The sequence below is a fragment of the Arvicanthis niloticus genome, chromosome 12 (assembly GCF_011762505.2).
Source record: "Arvicanthis niloticus isolate mArvNil1 chromosome 12, mArvNil1.pat.X, whole genome shotgun sequence".
NCBI classification, from domain to species: Eukaryota; Metazoa; Chordata; class Mammalia; order Rodentia; family Muridae; genus Arvicanthis; species Arvicanthis niloticus.
Genome location: NC_047669.1, coordinates 41,260,947 through 41,283,942, shown reverse-complemented (window position 1 = coordinate 41,283,942; position 22,996 = coordinate 41,260,947). Strand labels below are relative to the sequence as shown.

The following is a 22,996-nucleotide window of genomic DNA, read 5'->3' as shown; positions in this document are numbered from 1 at the left end:
TGAGGAAACATCATCTGAAAGCAAAATTTCTTGAGTAAAGGAAAATAAGGAAAACCTTCCCTCCAAGAGTGGAGGGACAGCATTACCCTGAGTTGTCTTTGCCAATTCAGTTGCTCGTGGTATCTTAGTCGTGAAGAGTTCTTGGGTAGACCGCTCTGTTTCTTCTAGGGAAAAACACAGTAGGATGCTGTGCTTTAAACAGCCATCTTCATGAATATAACAAGGGCAAAGCAAAGAATGAACAGATAGCTCAAGACGTTCTCAATCCTTCATAGCAACCGAAAGTGAATGAGTATGTCAATGACTTATCTTTGCTGTCATATATTATTGTTTTACTGATTATTAAAAGGACTCCCAAGGCAGCTTTAAGTTCAGAATCCTTTAGCTCTGCTTTTTGGTGTTACAGCCCTGGAGACTGAACACAGGGCAATATACACTCTAGGCAAGTGTCCTTCCACTGAGCGAAAGGCCTGAGATAGCCATTTTACAAGGTTACTATCCTGGATGCCCTGATAATGCCTTGAAAAACCTTAAATGTTTTTGTCATTTGTCTCTCCCTACTCCACAATTTATATATAGAACAATAAACAGTCATGTGAAAAGATGTTTATTTTTATCCATAGAAGAAGAAAATAATCCTTTGTTTTCTATGTGTCAAAATAAAAATGTATGTTTACTGATATTCAGGCATATTTATCTTGGCAAGTTAAGTACCATCTTCATGTTATCTTGAAATCATTACATCATAATGACAAGGTAGATGCTATTGCTTATTCTTCCACCTTCAAGGGGATTGCCAGTTAGGTAGTACTATTGCCCTCGTTTTTGCCTGACACAGTTTGTTCTCATGATCCAAATTCTGGGAAGAGGTTTATGATGGCCGTGAGATGATGGTTCTTTCTTCAGTAAACAAGAAGCATTCAAAAAGTAAAACAAGACAAGACAGGAAGTGAAAATTAGATTGATTAGTCTACTTGGCAGTAACTTTGTAAAGTAACTTTTTTAACTTGTACCATTTTATGACTTGGCAGACATAGCTAGAATGATATGTATTGTTAATCGTTAGGGTTTGTTTGCTCATCCCATTTCAAGTCTCGTCCAAATAACCTTCATTTAGATATATGGTCAGTTATGCATGTGTTAGGAGTTATGCACACAACACACAATGATGGGTTTACTTAAAAAAGAATAAGAGAGGAAAATAAAGCCACTGAGTCAAACAACTCTGCAGGATGCACAGAGAAAGGGCTGAAGAGCCAATAATTGTGAGCTCGGGACTTTCCATCAGTTTTTCAATCAGGACCTGGCAAATGATTTCCACAGTTTGGCCATATTTATGTGGAATTCTTCAAAAGCAACAGATCATATCAACCTCTTTCTTGTCTGACCCATCATCTTTCTGCAGGCAACCTATAAGTTCTGTGGGTGTCCTGTTATTATCTTAAATCCTCTCTAGATTACTTGAAGTGCAAACGGATGAAAATGTTACGGAAGTAGTTGCTTGTTGTACCATTTGAGGAATGATGGCAAGGAAAACGCCTGAGCACTTCCCATACAAACTAGTTTGCATTCAGGAAACTGACTGTGCTTGGAGCCTGACTGCCAAGCTGCTTGAGACATTCTTCTTTAATGAGAAATCATGCAATGTAAAAGCTGAGTGACGTGAGCCTGTTACTTTAAGGGCAATCCTTAATGATTAGGTCCCTGGTGGAGCAAAACAACACAATTTACCATGGTGGTTTGTAGCTCCTCTTGACTATCCTTGGTGAAATCACAGGTATGAGAGGAATGCCCGTGTCTCTAAGGTGCTGCAAAAAGAAAGTACTAAGTTGGTAAGTTATTAAGTCAGAGCCAGCAATCAACCAGAATGGTACAGCAGAAGACACCTTCATTGAATATAAAAGAGAAAACATCTCCCTGAATGGTGAAGAAAGTTAGCGTGCTCAACCTCTTTGGGAGAAAGACAGTGGAATGCTAGTGTGATGGTTCTTAACTGTTTTCTACCAGGAGGCACAATAAATGGCATTCTGGTTTTCCACTGTAGAGGAGACCTGGCCAAGATGGAATGTGTTCCACCTTCCTGGTTTTCTGATTGTAGCTCTGGACTCTCTACCCCCACCTCAAAGCCAAAAGTTAAAAACTGTTTAGACAACCCTTTTGGAGAGACTGCTCTACCAAGCACTGGCACTTTGACATTTTGATCAATATTAATTCTGGCATCATTAATCAAGGTTTCACATATGCTAATGTGTTGCAGCATCACAGCTGAGAACCATTAAACCAGCATGAGTTAATTAACTAGATGGGGACTAGGAAAGTGGAATCATGGAGATAAGTGAGGTAGATACGGGCAAGCTTGTAATGAGCCTCCCTGGGCTGGTCTCCAAAGTAAAACCTTTCAGTATGGAAACCATGCTTCTCTTTATTGGAAAAGTAGCCACAGGGAGAATGCCATCATGAAATGAAACTGAGAAGAGGTGATTTTCAATTAGTGATCACTTGAGAAAGACCTGAATCTTGATGATCTCAGAGAAAGTAAGTAAGCTGGTTGGTTATATGAGAAAACATTACCTATCGTTGTCTTTGGTGGCTCAACTCTAAAGTGACAGGAAGCAGAACTATGCCAAAGTAAACCAAAGAACACTTGTGAGAATTGCTACAGGTCAAATCATCGCTTTTCTATATAGGATACAGTTACTTCAAAGCTTGACTATTCACTAAAAACCATAATAAATATGAGAAAGCACTACTAGATTCTAGTCAAGGAACTTAGTCAGCTATATCTTTATCTCCTTCACCAATCACCCCATCATTTGAGGAAAACACCAATCAAATGGGCAACCATTTACTTTTTGATAAAAACAACAAAAACAAACAACAAGCAAAAAACCCACAAAAGAGTGTAAAACAGTTATCTCAGCTAATATTAAGTTTATAATTTCAGCATGATCTCCTTTTCAGTAAAAGCATTTCCAGAGCAAATGAAACCTATTATGTAGTCTTCCTATCTTAACCAGGAAAAACTTTAAACAGGATTATATGATTGAACTTCCTATAAGGAAACATATTTTATAACACAGTTTTCTGTATCATGTCCCTTTATTCATATAATTACATCAGGATTTTAAAAAATTGAGTATATATTTCCAACTAGGAAGATCAAATATTTTTTTTCCTTTTTACCAGTTTCACTGGTGGAGAGACCTCGAGATCTGCTCATGGGAAAGTCGTTCATCTTTTGGCGCTGAAGAGAAAGATTATAAAAGGCTGCATACTACTGGAGTGAACATAGTCTTTAGATGTAAATCCCTAAAGCATGAAGGATGCAAAGGCTGAAGAGCAAAGCTTAGAAAGAACAGCCATTCTCTCAAAACGGAAACTATGCCTTCCTGGAGGAGGGTCTGGTTACAGTGAACAAATGTAAAATTGGTCATAATTGATGTTGAAGATGCACTTAAAAAATAACAGAGAGGGAGTGGGGGAGAGAGAGAAGAAAAAACAGAAAGAAAAGGAAATGGATAATCTAGACACAGGGAATTAGTTTTTCCTTAAGGTTGTTGTTTTCAAAACTTTCAAAAAGAAAATATTTGAGCTCAAGTGTTAGCTGCCATTTGACACTCGAAATAACTCAGATAGCAGTAGAAAATACATTAAATCAGATAAATGGATAGATGGTTCACAGACTAAGACAAGAGATAAAAAACTCGAGTACCTAAGAGGGGGAACAAAACTTCATTGCAAGTGGCCCTGAAAAGTTACTATGGGAAAAAAAAATAAAGCCAACGGAACTGGCTAGCCATTAGAGGAAGCTGTGTGTGACGTTTATGATTGTGATCTACAGAATAAATGCTAGACAAACCCACACTACTACCTACTTCTGTCTGCCTTAGGGGCATGGCTTCTAGTGTATCTGGTATTATACATACCTAACACAAGAATATTAAGATAATTTCAGCTAAACAATAGACCAGCTCACAGTAAAAACTCAATGGAGTTTAATCACTTGTGTTCTTTGTTAACAAAATGAAATAGATTGGCTACGACTGTCTTTTTACTGGGGGAAAAAAACAGAATGGTATCTTGTTTATCGTATCAGATTGTCAAGCCAAAACCTTAACCCTGGCAGGGCACCCCTATAGAGAGGACCTGCCTAGGCCTACTTTCTTAATGCTAAGCTTCCCTTTCACACTGAGGATTTGCAAGACACCACTGTCTCTTTGATAGGTAGTGTCATTTCATTGTATCCTACTGGAAGCTTTAAAAATTAGGATTTAGGCAGGAACTCTGCTTCACAATGATGATAATGAAACCTTCATACATTTAAAGCAGCCGAGTACAACTTAAAATAGGTTGTCTAGAGTGGACTTTCCCTGTTTTGATTGGGGAAAGATGGATGGCTTAATTCACATGACACATTGGCTCTTACTCTAGAATAATACTGGCTCATTACAATTCTGGAATTTGGAACACAATTAGTAGAATAAAGACTACTCAAACCAGGCATAGTGGCACACGCCTTTAATGCCAGCATCTTGGGAGGCAGAGGCAAGACGATCTCTATGAGTTCCAGGCCAGCCTGATCAGAATGCTTATATGTTTAAAGAAAAAAAAAAACCTAGAGGAATGTGAAAGTCTCATGTTTTTAAATCAATTAATTAATAATTCAATGAAGTAATATAGGAAATATTAATTATTAACAATTAATTATTAATTAATTTTAATATAGGAAAAGATCAGTAGTTCATAAAGTTGAAGAAAATCCACCACAATACCAAACTTTTCCCCTTTCCACTTGCTGTTTCAGGGAGTTCGTTTTCAACTTTAAATCAAACTAAATGTTTTCTTGGAGGCTGAAGGGAAAGGTGCTTTGATTTAGCTCTGCAAAGGCCATGAAGATGCTAAGAAGAATGCTGTGTATAGATGTCTATTGATTACAGTTCTGGCTAGACACAATAGAACTGGGATTAAGGAAGGGACAAGGGAAAGATGTGCTACTCACAAACCAGCCATACTCCAAAACACATCAGTGGCTGCTGCTTCAGCTCCCTGCAGAGTTTGCAAGGGGCTAATGTGGATCTCAGCTGCTAATGCTGGCACCTCCCTTTTTAGCATGAAGTGGTGATTTAATAAACTGCAGAGCAAACTTTTTAGTGCAGGTGAAATCAGTGGAACAGAAAGCAGCTGAATAACGCCCAGCAAAAGCCTATGAATCATGTTCCCTTCTTGCTCAACTGCTGCTCTAAGCAAGTCAGAATTTCTCCCTTTGTAGCTCTCACCTGCATATTAAATCGAATACGATTAGAATCCCTAAATATGCCCTCTATGCTGAGGGCTTCTCATCAACATAATTTGTTTGAGAGGCAATTTTGATTTCCTTGTATTTACCTACCATTAGTATATCATTACTATATATAATTACCTTGACCAATTTATATTAATTAATGCCAACTGTCCAATCAATCATGTTAGCCACCTTTTTAGGTAAATTGGGTCACTCTAAAGAAAAGTTAACTATCAAGAGGCACTTCTGAGTAGGAAGTGTCAAGTGGGGACAATTGTAAAATGCACATGCATGAACATGAATGCGTCACTGGAGTTCAGTGAGAAAAATCAAAACGCTATGGAGAAAATTGGTATATTATGGCCTTTAAGAGGGTTGACCCCACCCATCGGCTGCAACCAGATCGCCTCCCTTAGAACCATGAAACATGTAGACTATGTGGGCTCTCCTTACTACGAGCATGAGAGGGAGCAAATGTCCCACTTGGAGGATTCTACCTTTGCTTTCCTTGTGCTACCTGGCCCACCTGCTTCCATCCCTCTAAGGCATAGTAGCTTCCATTATTTAGTCCTATCCTAATTAACTTGTTTTTGACATAGGGCTCCATGTAGCCCAGGCTGGTCCCAAACTTTCCATGTAGCTGAGGCTGACTTAGAATTTCTGATCCTTTTGACTACAGCTCCCAAGCACTGAGATTGTATCACGAGCAGACAAAGTAGGTAGCTTTACTTTTTTTTTTTCAGTACTGTGGGCTGATCCTAGAACTGTAGGCACGTCAGCAAATGTTCTACTACTGAGATATAGTCAGCCATTTTTATCCTATAGTTTTTCTCATTGGTTTTACTTCTCTTTCAATGAGTTCCTTCCCCTATAAAATTATTCAAATCCACCACTCTAACAAAACTCACCACAATAAAACAAACACAATCTTTGATTCTAGAAAAAAAAATTCTGTCCTTGGTATAATTCTCTCTGCCTTTTATTGTAATAACAGTTTTAGTACATGTGAAACTAGAATTTTTGAAGGATCTATAAAAATAAAAACCACAAGACTGTACATACAGGTACAATTCAATTAATCTCATATGCCTCAGTCTTTGCATTTAGTGCATGTGTGGAGGGACAGCACAGTATAATTCAGGTTAACACAGCATAAGATATTTTACCAGATGTAGTGTCTGCCACTTCAGGACTTGGTGGCATTTTGGGCTTTGAAGTAGTATGCAGGGATCCCTTAGGAACTGAAAGAGAGAACTCAGGTTGTGTGAGTCATTGGGATTACTTGTTTCTTAGTCATGCTAACACAACAGGCCTGGCGAGGGATAAGCTTGAACTGTAATTAAAACACGACGCAGCAACAGAAACTGACAAAAAAAAAAAAAAAAAAAAAAAAAAAAAAAAAAAAGGAATACAAGTGTATCATAGACCAGGCATGAAAATTCCTCATTTTTGAAAAATGAAGTCTGAAAATCATGTTTGACAAGTCGTTAGATACAGAGTTTTTCAGTGTTTTGTTTGTTTTTAATCTTCATGTCAAGGAGACAAAATAATATAGGGCTTCATTCTCCTTTCTAGATATGCTTGCTTGACTTGAGTTTGATGACAGGATCTCATTAAGTTCCAGAGCTGAGAGTTCAGTAGATTCCAAGGGCCAGACATGATCACTGTGGTCAGATCTAGGCTTTTGATACTCAGTACTTTGGGTCAGATTTCACTTTGTTCTTATGTTTAACTGGAAATAACCCTGTCCTACAGGGTGAGTGTGAGAACCAAATGTGGCCCATGCATAATGTGATAACTGTACTGCCCTAAGTTTCTTTACATTCCCCACGGTCTTATATATCTGACACCGAGGAAGCTCATTCTGCGGCCGCAGAATGTCAGGAGCATAGCCTGAAATTATAGGGGAGGAGGGAGTGACTCTTCTAAGAAAGCCTGTCTTGGCATTCTATCTGAACAAATATTATGTGCTTTCTGATTAAATCTAAAAATAAATATAACATAAATCATTTGAGTTACCCAGGAAGAGTGCCTTATTTGATTATGGCTAAAACTCAATTTTGCTGGAACTAAGAAACTAACTCACTAACCAGGTTTGTAACACTACTTTGGAAATTAATTTGATGGTTTTCTCAGAAAATAGGAATAGCTCTACCTGAAGACCCCAGATCACCACTCTTGGGCGTATAACTAAAGGACACTCCACCATACTACAATGACGACTATGCTCAACTATGTTCATAGCAGCTTTATTTGTAATAGCCCCAAACTGGAACAACCGAGATGTTACCCTCAACTGAAGAATGGATAAAGAAAATGTGGGTTCATTTACACAGTGGACTACTACTCATTATTAAAAGCCAGAACATCATGAATTTGCAGGCAAATGGATGGAACTAGAAAAAATTATAATCCTGAGTGAGGTAATGCATACCCCAAAGGACAACCATAGTATATACTTATTGATATGTGGATATTAGCCATAAAGTACAGGATAACCATGCTATAATCCACAGCCCAAACAAAGTAATAAGGACGGCCCAAGGGAGGATACTTGAATCTCACTCAGAAGGAGAAAATAATAGACATTGGGAGTGGATGGAGAGAGGGAACTGGAGGAAGGGGAGGTAGTGGAAGCAACTAGAGTGAAAGAGAAGGGGAAGAACTAGGAGAGAGAACAGATTAGGTGGGGGTGAATCTGTGGAATAAACCAGAGACCTGGGACTGGGGAGGCTCCTGGACTCTATGGGTGACTCTAGATGAGCTCCTACCAGCAGGGGATATGGAGACTGAAGTGGCCACATCAGGCCGGACTTTCAGAGCAGGGAGAGGGACACTAACCCACTCACAAAACCTTTGACCCAAAATTATCCTGCCTACAAGAGGTGCAGGGATAAAGATGGAGGCAAAGATTGAGGGAATGGACAACAAATGGCTGGCTCAATTGAGACCAATTTGATATCCCATGGGAGAAAAAATCCATCCCTGACACCCTATGCTTGTAGACAGGAGCCTAGCCTAACTGTCTTCTGAGAGTCTTCATCTAGCAGCTAATAGAAACAGATGGACAGACCAATAGCCAAACACTAGGCAGAGCTCAGAGTCTTGTGGAAGAGTTGGGGAAGGACTGAGGGAGCTAGAAGTGTCATGGACACCCTAAGAAGACCTATAGAGTCAACTAACCTGGGCCCATGGGGGCTCACGGAGACTGAACCACCAGCCAAACAGCATAGACTCATACACTTATGTAGCAGATTGTGTAGCTCAGTATTCATGTGGATCCCTCAACAAATGGAATGGGGGGTGTAGTGGGAATGGGGTTGTCTCTGACCCTGTTGCTTGTCTTTGGATCCCTTTTCCCTAGTTGGGCTGCCTTGTGTGACCTCAGTGGGAGAAGATTCCCTTAGTCCTGGCTGGGACTTGATGTGGCAAGGGTGGGTGGTACCCATGGAGGGCCTCTAATTTTCTGAGGAGAAGAGGAAGGGGTGTTAGTGTGAGGATGGAGCAAGGATGAGAGGAGGGAGGGGGTGCTGTGATCCAGATGTACAGTGAATAAATAAATGAAAAAATTTAATTGACACATAACACATTTTATTACATAATAAAGATATTCCAAATATGAAAAAAAAAAAAACAAATAAACTAAAAAGAAGTTAAAGCAAATGCTTTGTAGTTTACCTGGCTCTTTTGCTGGCATTCTTGAGTGTGGTGTTTTGAGCTTGGGGAGGCGCGCTGGTTGTCTGCCCGGAGCTAAAGAAAAGACATAGGTTCACAGCTTTGGAGCCCTTGACCCTTTGAAAACTAGAGTCCTTTCTAGAAACTCAAAGGTATTTGCTGAGTGACTGAAGATAAATAAAGTCAATAATTGCTGTCAGTAATCTCCCGAGCTACAAAGAAGAGGGAGATTAAAGGTACAGGATAAAAGAGGTAGATTAAACACACCTCCAGTATTCAGCTTGCAAAAGAGAACTGTTGGTATTATGGAATGTCCGCTTCAGATACTTTTTAAATTGGTTAAAAACAAAGTCCTCTTGTTACTAACTATACGTCATCATGAGTATGCAGATGCATTCTTTAAATACAAAGCCACCTTTCTAAATAAATTACTATGACAAAAATTCAAATAGAATAATTCAAATAGCAAGTCTAATAGAAAAATTAATTTTACTAAGCCAAAGCACAATTTATTGGTTGTGTGGGAATAAGAAAAAATTGAACACGAAATGGGCTTTTTCTGCAGCGCATTATTCCTTCACTGGAGAGACTCTAGGGAAGGCTATGGAGCACAATTAGCATAAAAATAGTTTGTTTTCTTCAGTGATAAATTAAAAGTTTATCCCAACAAAGGAAAGGAATTGTCAGGTCCATGGCTGCAGCCTCTGAGAACATCACCTTCAGGAAAACGGAAATAATGAGATCAGAACATATAAAATGCATCCCCAGTGCCACACGGCTTCAGACAGCTTAAGACAATCCTGCTGAAAATAAGAATTATTCGATATTGGAAGCTCAATAAGAAGCAATAAAGTGCTGTCAATATTATGTCATTTCAGAACCTTCAAGAAACATTCACTAAAAATGAGTTGTTAGATACTGGAAGTGCACATGATCCTCAGGGCAGGCTTCAGAGTGGCTTTCTCCTGATAATAAATGGAGATATACAAGGTACCAGTGATTTCATGGCTCTTCTCTAGCTGTAAAGAGACAAATACCAAGATACACATGTGGTTATTTTGGCTGACTAACCCAGTGGTTTAGAGCACCATTTTGCTGGCTGGGGTCAACAGATACATTTGCCATCCAAACTGGAATGATATTTAAGAAGCATTCTAATCCTAAATTGAATGATTTGACCTTCTTACTGATGTCATGGTTCAGCCCCCTTTCCTGCCGAGGTCCCAATTAATGTACTATTTGTTTTCCCAAGGCAAAAAAAAAAAAAAAAAAAAAAAAAAAAAAAACCAAAAAACAAAAAAAAAAAAAACAAAACAAAACAAAAAAAAAACAAAAAACACAAAAAAACATGTGAAATGTGAAGACAAAGGCATGTTCAGAAAGCAATTCCAGGAAATGTCATCCATGACAATCGGGCAGACATGGGCTATATGCCTGGGATCCCCTTACTAGGGATGTTGAAGCAAGAGAAGCATGAACTCTGGGTCAGCCTGGTCTACATGGCAAGATCTTGTTCTAAAACAAAAACAAAAAGAAAAAAAAAAAAACCACAGGTAGTATATATAATTAGATACCCAATAATATGTTAATAGGTTACTGAGAGAATTTTTTTTGGCAATGGTAGTTTTAACTGATATGACATACATTCTGTTTATGTAGTCAATGTAGAATTTGGGTAAAAAGTTAAACTATCATTTACTAGACAACATTATTTAATAAGTGTTTTAGAATATACTCATCAAAATTAATAACTTATCTCCCCTGGAAATAGAACCTTATAAAAGAGGTTTTTGTTTTTGTTTTGTTTTGTTTTGTTTTTGAAAAAGGTATATGAGATAGTATCTCACTATGCAGCTGAGGCCAGCCTTGAGCTCAGCAATCTTTCTGAGACTGATAGAATGCTGGGGTTACAGACAGGAACACCACACCTGGTGTAAAATAGTTTACTGATAACCAGAACAGAAGCTTGGGCCTATGTATGGCTAACTCCTATTCCATGGAAAACCATGGGTACTACAGAAATTGTGTTATCCATGAAGGTGATTTGTTCTCAATAGGATCAAACTTCGCTATCCTGGAAAACTTTATGGCTAACATAGTTTAATTGCTATTCTCTAATACCAGGGGAGAGTATAGAGTGAAACTCCAGGCTGCTGAAAGGAGAAGTGGGTAGTAGACAGACCTCTAAATAATGGCATGAGGACTGGTCAGTGCCCCATAATGTGGATTATACAGCAAAATCTGTTTCTGTCAGTATTGTATAATTTCATACATGAGTCAGCTACCTCAAAATACTTTACAATTATAAGGCTAGCGAAGAAGACAGAGTAATCCAAATAAATTTACATGTGTACTTTAAAATAGAATAGAATATATATGATCTTTTTCCTAAACATTCCTATTTTCTGGACTCAAAAAACTTGAAGAGTAGTGGAGATGTACTTTTTCAGCACTGTGTTAAAGGTTTATACATTGACATTCAAGAAGGATTACTGATGATAGATAGAGAGACGGTACATTGAAAAGGTGGGCTCACCCATCAGCGGCTGAGAAGAACGATAGGCAGGGCTTCTCACGTACAGCCCATGTTGTCATTTTGCAAACACTCACCTCATATACAAAATGCAAAAAAAAAAAAAAAAAAAAGTGTATTTACCAGTTTCAGTCTGAGGCTCATCTGGTCTGGGTAGGATTATAGTTTGGGAAGACAGAGGTGATGTTTCTATGGTAACTGAAGGAAATTATGTGAGGTTACTATAATGTTAGGCACACTCAGATTACAGACAACAGTCAGGATAAACAGACTTCAAAAGTAAGAGAATGGTTAAATTACAGGAAAGTTGAAATAGGAAGAAAAAAATACGTTTCTTCATAACTCACTCTATTTAAAAAGGAAAGACTTCAGATGGCAAAATAATTTTGAGATAAACATTATCATTATTTCAAGAATCTTTACCAATGCTTGAATGAGAACTATGAAGGAAAAGAGATAACTTTAAAATTACAGCACAGGCCAGTTAAGAGGTATTGACTTTCACTTAGATGACAGAGAACAAGAACCAACATGTTAGATCTACACAATAAAAAAGACTGGAAAGTATAATAAATAATGGAAAACACATCTCTAGATCAGAGAATACAAGTGGATTATGACCCTCAGTCAAATAGTTCCAATGGCAGTGAGTGAATTATTTGGAAAAATGCTATATTTTATAATCAACAGTTTGGTTGACATAAGAACAGTCAGAGACCAAGATCACTGATACTAACTGTGAAAAGACATCTCTGGAAAACGACTACGAATAGAGACACATAAGGAGGAAAATTCACAACGGTGAAAGGATGTTGCCACATGAATTCACAATGAAGACAATCCCGAGACTCTCAGGGGACGACACAATGAAGACAGAGAACACACAGTGTGTGCTGTTGAGGATGCCATTACCTAGTGTGGACCTCGGGGAGCTCAGACACATGTGTAAGAGAATCCATAGCTGTATCAAAACAAAGGGGAATGAGTTTACAAACTATAAGATGTTCAGCTCCACAGGTGTTTCTTGAGTATTTGCAACTTCATTCTCAAGAATTTTCATCTTAATTTTACAGACAAAACAACATATTTTAGATAGGACAAAAAGAAAGAAGTCATATTTAAGAGTATTAAACCACTGATATTCATACTTTATCAACAACTGACTTTCAAATGTTATTATGTCTTGATCTTTATATACTAACAGATGAATAGGACATATTTTTTTCCTCAGAGGACATCACCTATCACATTCGTTTTAAGAATCCCAGAGTACTAGAGCTGTTGGTGTATATAGTTCATTACTAAACCACATGCAAAGTAAATGTGACTCTCTAGCTTGATTCCTAGTACTGGGGTATAAGTAGACCCATATAGATGGATTGGAAGTGGATCTATAGCTCTTCAAATCTTTTCAGTTAAGTATGACCTGGATAGCAGAATGAGTTAGTTAATCATAGCATAAAACCTTTACCACCTTCTGTTCTTGGCTCTTCTGGCCTGAGAGGTTCTTTGGTGGTGGTATCTACATAATCTGTTTCAGCTGGTGTTGGGGAAGACACAAGAAATGGCAGGTTAGTGGTGGGTAGGGCAAAGTCAGTTATCATGGAACCCTGAATTTAGGTGAAAACATAGGTTACTTTTCTAGATTATGAAAATAGTTGCAATTGAGTAGAGTAAAAATGAAGCTAGCTAAAGAAGCTTGCTGTGTGGGAAACAGAAAGACAGATACACATGCACACACAAATGACAATCAGGGTCCATTACAGCAGTTATTACCTGGAATAGAATAGGTAATTTTACTTCCTTATGTATTTTTGCATGAGTATTTAGTAAGGAAAAAAAGTTATGAGTCCTTTGGAAACATTGAAGTGAAAGCCTAAAAATGACCTGAAGATGACAAATTTCATATACACATGTGTACAAATACATGTGTACATACACAAAAAGTAATCAAAATTTTAAATTATGAATTTCATTAACTGAGACGAAACTATGACACTCGCATTGTAATATAGCAGACTGTAGCTAGCATGAGTTTCCATATGCATGGTGGCTCTCAAGACCCATTGGATAGACACAGAGACAACACAAGGAGCAGGTTGCTATGAAATGTCATGAAGTGGCCCAAGCATGACAACATCCAATGATGCATTATGCAATGAGATGAAGAAGCACATATTCTTGACTTTCCACTGAGAACATTTTTACCTATTGTCTTCTGTGGTGACTCAGTACTAAATGCAACCAATTCCAGGTCATCAGAAACTAGCAAAGGAAACAAGGGTACAACTGGTCAAGAATTTGTTGTTGTAAACATCAAGTAGATTAAACAAACTATTCAGAGGAGTGTTGACTACCTGGTAAATGATCCAGTTGCCTAGTTGTGATAAAATTCATTTCATTAGCATGAGTACTTAAGGAAGTTCTCATAACTTAGTCAAATCCACAGCATAATTGTTTTGGCTACCATCAATAAACACATCTTAAACACACTTCAACAGAAGTACCAAACTGTAATCTCATCTAACTAAAAGATGTTACAAAGAAATTATAGTCCTATGCTGAAACATGGAATTCAAGTTTTGCAAATCTAAGCGCTAGAGAACAGCAGCAGTATTCCTAATACTGACATTAAATTCTGTTTGAATTTGAAAGGCAGTATGTTTTTAAAAGGTTCTCTCTAGTTAAGGAAAGTAAAAGAATCTTTATTAAAATAACGTTCTCATTTTTCAGTGGTTACAAAGGGATCAGCATTATTTTAGGTGGCTCAGCAAATATTTAGCATACTGCTTAACAGAGCCACATCTGTTTCACTGTGGATGGAATTAAGAAGTACAGCCAGTCCTCAGAGGTTTGCTGACTGCCTAACCTGTGACGTTCTCATTCTCCAAAAGATACAGAGCAAACTCAATGAAACAAAAGTAGATATTTTGTATACAGTAGAATAGTAGAGGATAAAGTATTACTAATTTATATCAATATACAACCATGGAAAAAAGAAGTTTTTATATTTGAACAGACAACATGGGGTGTGTTGATGGTAGTATTTATATTGGCACCTGATCTGGCTTGTAGTTACGGAGCTGCCATGTTCATGACTAGGCTAGCCCTGAGGTCACGAGCAGCGTCAGTGTGTTCTTGCCACTGCCCGGCTCAGGCCGCCAACTCAGGTGGCCAGAGACACCAGCCTTGCCACCCATGAGATGCCAGCATGGGAGATGGCCAATCTTCCACACTGTCTCCACTGGGCTGAGCTGAGCCCAATCTATCCTGCCATCCACGCAGTACCCTGTAGAAATGAGACTCTAATGCTTAAAGATTAATCAAAGGCTTTGTATGTTTGATAATGCTCAATTAACAAGATGCTCACATAATTAGAGATGTGTCCCAATATCTAACCTTGATATAAGTTGTTACCCTGGACTGCTCTTGATACAAGCATGGCCATCCATGGCTCTTCCATTTCTCTCCCTCTCTTCCTCCTCTTCTTTCTCCTCCTCCTCTCCTTACTCCTCTCACCTTAGCTCCTCCCAACTTGCGGGGAAAATTTTCCCCTACCAGGGGGGATTATAGTATGTTTCTGAAGCTCTTGGTACAACCAGAAAGATAAATCAATTTACCGGATTGACTTTGTGTAATTTCTAGGCTTGGCGAGGTCACTGGTTTCAAAACAAGAGTTTGCATTTCAGTAGGAGCTGGAACAAAAGGACTTAAGTTAGCCTGTGAATGTTTAGAAACAAATTAGGTGATGGAAAAAATGACCAATATTTTATGTCAGGTAAAATATGAAAATGGTATGAAAACCAAAGTCTAATTGGAGCATGGACCAAAGTGATGCAGGGCCTATTCACACACTAACCTACAATGTATATATGTAAGTAGTTGTGATTAAGACTGAGTGGCCTGCAAACTCTGAAACCTTTACTATCTAACCCTTCACAGACTAAAAATTGCTAGTTCCTGATTTAAAGGCATCCTCCTTGCAAGGAAAGTATTCATTTTTACGAGCATCACTAAGGGTTTCCCTTAGAAACTCAAGCCACAACATTCGTGTGCTAATTGAAGTAATAAATATTAATAGTCATAGATACCCAGCGAGGTCACTACTTAGTAAAGAGAAAGAGCCATCAGTAACTCCTGAAGGAACTCATCAGTGATGTGGGAGCCAGGGGCTTTTGGTGCACAACTTATTTTGTTGATGATAGGGTATCACATGAGTTAAAATAGGGTAATAAGTAGAGCACACTGATTTTATGGAAAATAAGTTGCTAAGAGGAATATGTCTCTAAATTATTGTAGCTCTATAGATCTAGCCACTAAAGAGAGGAACAACAATACGGATCTGTGGCTTTTTAAAAGAGAATTTCATGGCATACTGATATCTTTCTGTGGCTCCAAGGAGGGATGATTAAATAGCAGCTAGGTGACACTTGATTTTCCATGACTGACTACAAAGTATGAGATGGCATCCTAACCACAGTCTTCTGAGGCATGAGCAACACTGACATACTAGCAGATAGAATGAGTACTCACAGAATGTCACAAAAATCATTACCCAGTTTCTGGGGAACCAAGTACTGTGATTATCAAGTTCAAAGCCCTAAACTAAAAAAAAACTAATTAAAAAGCAACAGATGAACACAGCGAAAGTGAATACCCACAAATCCCTTTAAATTTTTCTTCACAACATGAGTTTCAAACGACAAACATGTTTTTAAATTCTAGAACTAACAGGAAGCAAATAGTTACTTTCTGAAATTCTGGTCACAGTAGCTAAAATAGTTATTGGAAAACAGTGACAATCACTTTGAGCTTGGCTATATATTTCTTAACTTTGTCCACACGAAAGATTCCTAGGTACCTGGTTCTCTGGCTATAACTAATATAGAAGATGGCTTTGGAAATTTCCTAAGGTAGTATGTATGAAAGGTATATATGGAAGTAGTATATTGTTTTTCTTGGAAGTTGAAAATAATTATCTGCTTATGTAACCAAGGCTAATTAACAGATCTTATGTTCAATGCTAATATAGCAATTCATAACCATGAATGACTAATATGGGTTCTGCCATCAACTCATCTTTAAAGAGAACTTGATCGAAACCAAGTTACTTGGGGAATTAGGAACAAATTTCCCGTAAGCCCTGCTCTTATGGGAAGTTCTAGCTCTGAGGAGGAGCAGCTGTCAACGGGACCCAGTGGCTTAGTTTACTTAAATAGCAGGAGCTTCCCATTGTGGGTATTACTTTGGGACCCATATGAACGGATTGCTACCAGCCCTTAACCCAGGTATTCCACATTTACCCAACATGGACTCAGACACACCAGTACTTGCTGTGGTTTTAGGTCTGGGACGTGGACGGCGTGTCCGCTGTACTTTAGGAGCTGAAGGAAGAAACTTTCTATTAATTTCATGCTTTTGGTTTTGGAAACAAAAAGGCTGGGGTGAAGGTATCTTTCTTTGAAATTTGGGATATGTGTGCTTTGGATTAAGATATTTTTCTCCTATTTTGTTAGTTTTTTTAAATCACCAAAGATTCTTTTTATTATTATTATTATTATTTTATTGGATATTTTATTTACATTTCAAGATACCATCCCCTTTCCCCCCCCAGAAAACCCCTATCCCATGCCCCCTTTTTCTTTTTGCTTTTCTATACTTTTTTAAAATGTTAATCAAAGGCTTTATAAGTTTGGTAATGCTCAATCAGAAGTGTAACCTAATACCCAGCCTAGATATATCAACTACCTTTGACTATCACCAAAGATTCTTAAGAAAGAAACCTAAAATATAAAATTAAGTCAATAAATGAAGAGAGCTGTAAGTCTCCCAGTGTCAAATGATGCTTAAACTAAATTCCATGTGGCAGGATCTTAGGTTGACACTGGAAGTTTTCAGCGTTCCCAAGGATCCATTGTGCCATGTTTTTTTTTTTTTTTGTTTTCTAATTTTACTCTGTCTTGGTAAGATATAGACACTACTAGCTGAGTTTGCAATTCAGCTTTAGATGGAAGCGATATTTAGACAAAAATACACGACACATTTAATAAAGATCACAAGCATAGTAGTATTCTAGGTCTGTGGGTAGCTTTTAAAAGAGGTAACTTTAAGAACCCTTAATAATCTCAAGAAGCGGTAGTATATGAGGATGACCAGCAGCACACGACAAGACAATCTAATAAAGCAGATGACAATAAAGTTAGGATGAAGATGGAGTGCACATGAAAACAAGAATAGAATGTGTGAAAACAGCATTCCAGAGCATGATACCATTACCTAATGTTGACTTGGGAGCCTTGGTCCTAAGAGTGACAGGTACAAGGGCTGTAGCAAGAACTGGACAGAAAAGGAGGAAAATCAACCAAAGACAAATTAAACCTTCATGTTTAGGCTAATTTTGAGAATATCTTTAGCCTCAAAACTAATAGGATGGAGACATTTGTTTCTTCCACATTCGGCTAGACCGTGGATGGGTGCTCACTATGTCATGGCGTAGACTTGCAAGAAGGCACGGTACAGAACTAACTATGTCACAGTACACTAGATGCTCTTCTAGACATTTGACTGACTGCCCCCACTACTGTTGAATTATGCTGTCCACATTTTTTATGTCTCACAACAGATGCCTTTCTGAATACACTAACAAAAGCTTTATTGGTCTCCTTGAGCTTCTATAGAAACTCATGAGATAGCTACGTAGAGGTTTTATTTGCCTACTGTTTAAAAAAATTATACAAATTAAAAGTTTATTTGTTGAAAAGTATGAAGGACAAACTGACAAAATATCCCCATCAGAAAAGTAGTCCTTGATTTTAAAAGACTGCTGAACCTTCTAGAAAAGGAGTGTCTATCATGGAAACAGTGTTGGAACACCTTCAAGAGCATGCATCTTTAAGTTTGACAACTTACTGCAATCATACTTAAAAAAAAAAAACAAACCAAAACTATTGCTCCATTTTATCACAAAGGTTCTAGTTCACCAAAAAGCATTCTGAGTAAAGAAGCATATTTTTGCAATTGTCGACGGATATATAGCACAAACATGACAGACGGGGGATTCACATGAAAACACAGTCTTAGTCAGCACCCTTTAAAAATGCACATGTCACAGTGTTGAGCAGTGAGTTACATGGTGGTTTGGTGTCCTGAAGTTAGTTCATGCATGGTGCTCACGAATTCAACAAATAACTTGGCATAGAACTGAGGATAATTTTAAGATAAAAAAATCTAATGGAGTGATGACAGAGGATGGTGATGGAATGGTCCTAGGATGCAGAAGTGGTGATATGATGGTATGGCAGGAAAAGCACTAAGATCGGAAAGACACACATTCTTATTACCCACGGTCGCAGGCACGTCGGTGCTAAGAGCACTGGGTTCAAGATCTGTAGCAGCAACTAATTAAAAACAATAAAATAAACACATATAAAAGGTCAGTAAGACAACAGTATATGCTTACTGGAATAAGTAAGGAACGAGTTTAAGAAACTGTCTCCAATTTAATTCTTGTTACTTGATGATTTGGTCATATTGTGCCCTGGTAAACATTTCTTTAGGAAGTACTTGGTTACTGCTATACGTTCTGATAAAGCTCTTAATAGAGTTAAGGTGATATTCCTTTATGTACATGGAAAATCTCATTCTAAGCACTACTGAAGACTGTTTGAGAAATTTTAGACATTTACCAAAGCCCCACAGATACAACTTGGACTTTTGTATAGGAGCTTTAAGAAAATAACATGTGTAAATATGCAGGAGTACAAGAGTTTTTCTGTATGAGATCCAGCCAAGAGTAAGGCAAGGGAACCAAATGCACTCTGAGAACTCATCAGTAAGGTTGGGCTGAGATCTCATGTGTGACAAGGGTACTCAGCAAACCAGGAAAGGGGACATTTAATAAGTGTGGTACTGAGTGGACAGCTAGCTCTCTGTTCTCGTTACAAAAGTAGAGTAATAGATGGATAGGCAGATCATTAATGCTTTGTGGATCAGATCCAAACCTCTGAATTCTTTCAATCAAGAACTTCCATTAACAGAGAAGAATATAATTTAATCAGTGGTACAAAAAAAAGGTATGTGGTAATAGAGATGATACTTATTCAGAGATCATAAGCAAACAGCTGCCATACATGACCCCAATGTTTTTCCTTCTACAGACAGCAGTGGAGGCCTGAGTAGGCCATGCAGCACTTTCACTCACACAAGCACACCCATCTACCATTGGCCTTCCTTAGGGTTTCCCCAGAGCTTCTATAAGTACCCCATGTGCTGAGAAACTCAATTTACCAGGTTTAGTTAGAGGAGCCTCAGTAGGTGGTGTGGTTTGAGGTTTGGGGCGTGGATGACGGGTTCGTTTTGGTGTTTTAGGAGCTGAGGAAAGAAAATCTTCATTATTACAAAGTTTGTAGTTCAAAAGCTATGGGGCAGGTGCCAAGTTTAGTAAAACATTAGATTTTCTCATATTTTAGGCAGTTCAATTTTTCAGCTTTTTAACTCAAAGGCCTATTGGAATGAAATAGTTAGGGAGCCAGGAATAGTGGCACACACCTGTAGTCCCAACACTTGAGAGATTTTGATAGGAAGAATGCTAGTTCAAGGACAACCCAACTGAGATACTCAGAAAACTTGAGACTGGACACACATAGGGAGAAGCACTCTTACACAAAAATGCCGAGAACCCCTGCTAAAACATGGTGGTGGCAGTGATGACTGATCAGGAATTTTTTTGAAAGTTTGTGAAAGCACACATAACTAACTGAAATGCCAAGCAAAGAACAAATGTCACATGGTAAAAGTGAAGGAATGGTTAAATAAAGAGAAGAATTTCAGATCTTTAAGGAAACTCCTCGGCAGTATAGAAATGGTTAAAACTGTAAAAACTGCTTTTGTGAGTTACATTCCCCAGAGCAACCCACAGTGACCGGATGATTCCATGTGGTTACAAGTCTGACAGATATGAGTTAGATTTATGGTGGGTCCCACAAGAGGCAGTTTCTTTGAGGAGACATTGTTTTCAGTATTTTTCAGAATGAAGATTTTCATAGAATGGCAAAGAGAACTATGGTGTCACCAACAGGAGTATGACATTGATGGTGTGAGTTTGGTAATGGCAAGAGAAAGGACACAGCCAGAATCACAGTGTGTTAATACCTTTTGTTGTCACCCAAGTCTCAGTTCTGAGTGTCGCAGGTTCACGTTCTCTTGAAGGAACTAAGCAGAGGCATTAAAATAAACCAAATGATTGTTCTATATAATTGAAAAATAACATCTTTTCTTCATTATGAATCTTCCTAGCATAGAACAGTTTCTATAACAACACGACACGTTTAAAAACCATTAATCTGCGAAAAGTAAGCAGTTGGCTTCTTAAAACTCCATCGTCCCTATGTCAGGTAGCTATTTTGTTGTTGTTCACTTCTCATCTACTGAAGGACCTAGAGTAGACTGTGGAGGCATTGCGTAGAGCTCAGATTAGGTAAGAGACTGAGGCATCGGCATGATGAAACTGGTATGGTTGCTTCATCACAGACGAAAGAAGGAGTATGCTCTCATGAGAGCATAAAAAATAAAGAGGTTGTGATGTCTGCAAGCCCAATCCTCCACTGCACTGCCCTACCACATTCCTAAGACCTTGATACGCATGTCCAAGAGGATATGCATATGCTCTGAGATACATAGAGGATTACTACAGCCTTGAAGGGAGAGCTCATCCATAGCAATGCAACAAAGACTCCTCTCACTAATGTCATTCACTTCCCTTCCTTCACATTTCCTTCCCTTCCTCTCTTCTACTCATCAAGGCTCTAGTATGACCTTAAGACTCTGCTCCTTTTTTAATCTCTAGTCCCTGGCTCCAAATACTTATTTACCTAAGGCTTTTTGTTTACACCCCCAAAATTCATCATGCTCGTGTACAGATCCTTCCTGTACCATCTTCAACTATATTTATAAAGGTTTCCACTCTGTGTTGCAAAAATCAAAATATAGCTTCCACATCTATTTCACTCAAAAGTGTTAGTGGGATAAGGAAGAGGTGGAAGGCATTTAATAATGCTTTTTTATACGAACCGAATAAGATTATCACCAAAATAACTTTATTTTTAGGAGATAAAGGAAGTTACTAAGATGTGTGGTTATTGAGAAGGTTGCACACAGGAAGCAATGGGTATCCAATTGCCCACAGACTTCCCTCACAACATTGTTTGTTTGACATTGAACAATGTAGGTACTTCCATCCCTCCCACACAGAATTGTATCTTTGCTCTATTTGGGAAACACTGGAGGTTCTCAGTCACTCAGACAATCCCCCCACAGCCCTGCTAGGTCGCACTGCAGAGGCTGTTTAAACCGAGTGCATATGCTTTACCTGGCTTAGACTCAGGTACTTCAGGACTTGGCATAGGCTTTGGTTTGGGATGTAACCGTTGCTTTTTTCTGTGTGATTTTTTGGAATCTAAAGGAAGAAATTATTGGATTACTTTGCATTTTATTATTTATGAGTCAGGAAGTGATGGAAGGTGAAAAGATGATAGCTTGCTTGTTCTCACATGTTCACCATCTAGTTTTTTTTTCAATCATACAAAATTTTATGAAGAAAAATTACTATTTAATTATAGAAATAAAGGCTAGTAATTGTTATCTAAGTTTCATAAGATGGCATGGCCAGAACCAAAATAGATAGGAACAGTTCCTAAATTTGAATGGATAGTGTGCATTTCTACTATCTATAATTCACAATGCATAATTGAATCTTTAAAATATATGATATATTCTCTATATAATTATCAAAATAAAAACTTATCAAATATAAACAAAACAACAAAATATTATACCAACAGAAAAAAAGTCTAATGTAAATACGGGCCCTTTGGACACCAAGAAGTTGTTAATGTCTTCTCTGTGTGCCTGAGACTTGAGACATGTTTGAAACATAGCTGCAGCAAAAGTGTCCTTCAAACAAAACACAAAACAGGACACAACTTCAGTAGGTAATATGGCAGATAAATGGCCCAAAGGAGTTTCATGTATAATATCTTAAAAGCAGACAATTAGAAACTCTTCATAATTTTCGATGAATATAAGTGGATGGCTGCAAAGACCCACCCAGCTGCCACCTGAAGTTAAGAAGAGACTCTTGCTATGACAAGAAGACTTGTTACAAAATAGCTTAGCAATATTACCTAGTGTTGTTACTTGGACCTCAGGTCTAAGAGTGACAGGTTCCAGGATACAGCAGGAACTGGCCAAAAACAACAACAAGCCAAAGAGATTTAAAAATGCATATTGAGTTAGAACAGTTACATATACTGCATATAACTAGAATGCCAGCTGTCCCAAGGGAAAGAATGTACTTAATTTTTATCTAAAGGAATGCTTTTTAAGAGTGTGCTAAACTTTTGTGAGATGGTTATGGACTCAGTTTGTTAACTACCTGGCTCTGACTAGAAGACAGGAGAGGAAAAAAGAGGAGGAGGAGATATAAGCAAGCATAGTAGTCAACAGGATAT

At 38.1% G+C, this 22,996-nt stretch overlaps 2 protein-coding genes across 2 annotated transcripts in view; both read right to left on the bottom strand.

Annotated features, from left to right (window-relative positions):
* The window catches only part of Abi3bp (ABI family member 3 binding protein), a 206,391-nt gene that overhangs the window by 33,417 nt on the left and 149,978 nt on the right, over nt 1–22,996 (bottom strand). The window contains 5 exon segments of the mRNA XM_076943023.1: nt 87–192; nt 1,758–1,798; nt 5,513–5,524; nt 6,448–6,522; nt 8,960–9,031. Of these exon segments, the coding sequence (XP_076799138.1) occupies nt 87–192; nt 1,758–1,798; nt 5,513–5,524; nt 6,448–6,522; nt 8,960–9,031 (306 nt within the window).
* On the bottom strand, nt 10,318–22,735 carry LOC143444069 (uncharacterized). Its single transcript, XM_076943022.1, has 11 exons — nt 22,670–22,735; nt 21,856–21,942; nt 20,640–20,699; nt 19,776–19,859; nt 18,830–18,886; nt 17,766–17,825; nt 16,793–16,873; nt 15,110–15,184; nt 13,698–13,754; nt 12,964–13,029; nt 10,318–12,450 (listed from the first exon to the last, which is right to left on the bottom strand). Exons 2-11 carry the CDS (start codon nt 21,887–21,889, stop codon nt 12,398–12,400), a joined length of 627 nt encoding a protein of 208 aa, XP_076799137.1. The 5' UTR covers nt 21,890–21,942; nt 22,670–22,735; the 3' UTR covers nt 10,318–12,397.

Bases quoted from the DNA above. Each gene is read 5' to 3' on its own strand.
- LOC143444069 (XM_076943022.1), bottom strand. From the start codon at position 21,889: ATGCCAAGTCCTGAAGTACCTGAGTCTAAGCCAG. The intron at 20,700-21,855 runs GTAAAGCATATG...GCCTCTGCTTAG, and splicing joins AGTACCTGAGTCTAAGCCAG to TTCCTTCAAGAGAACGTGAA. The intron at 17,826-18,829 runs GTAATAAGAATG...TTTTCTGTCCAG, and splicing joins CGACGTGCCTGCGACCGTGG to TTCTTGCTACAGCCCTTGTA.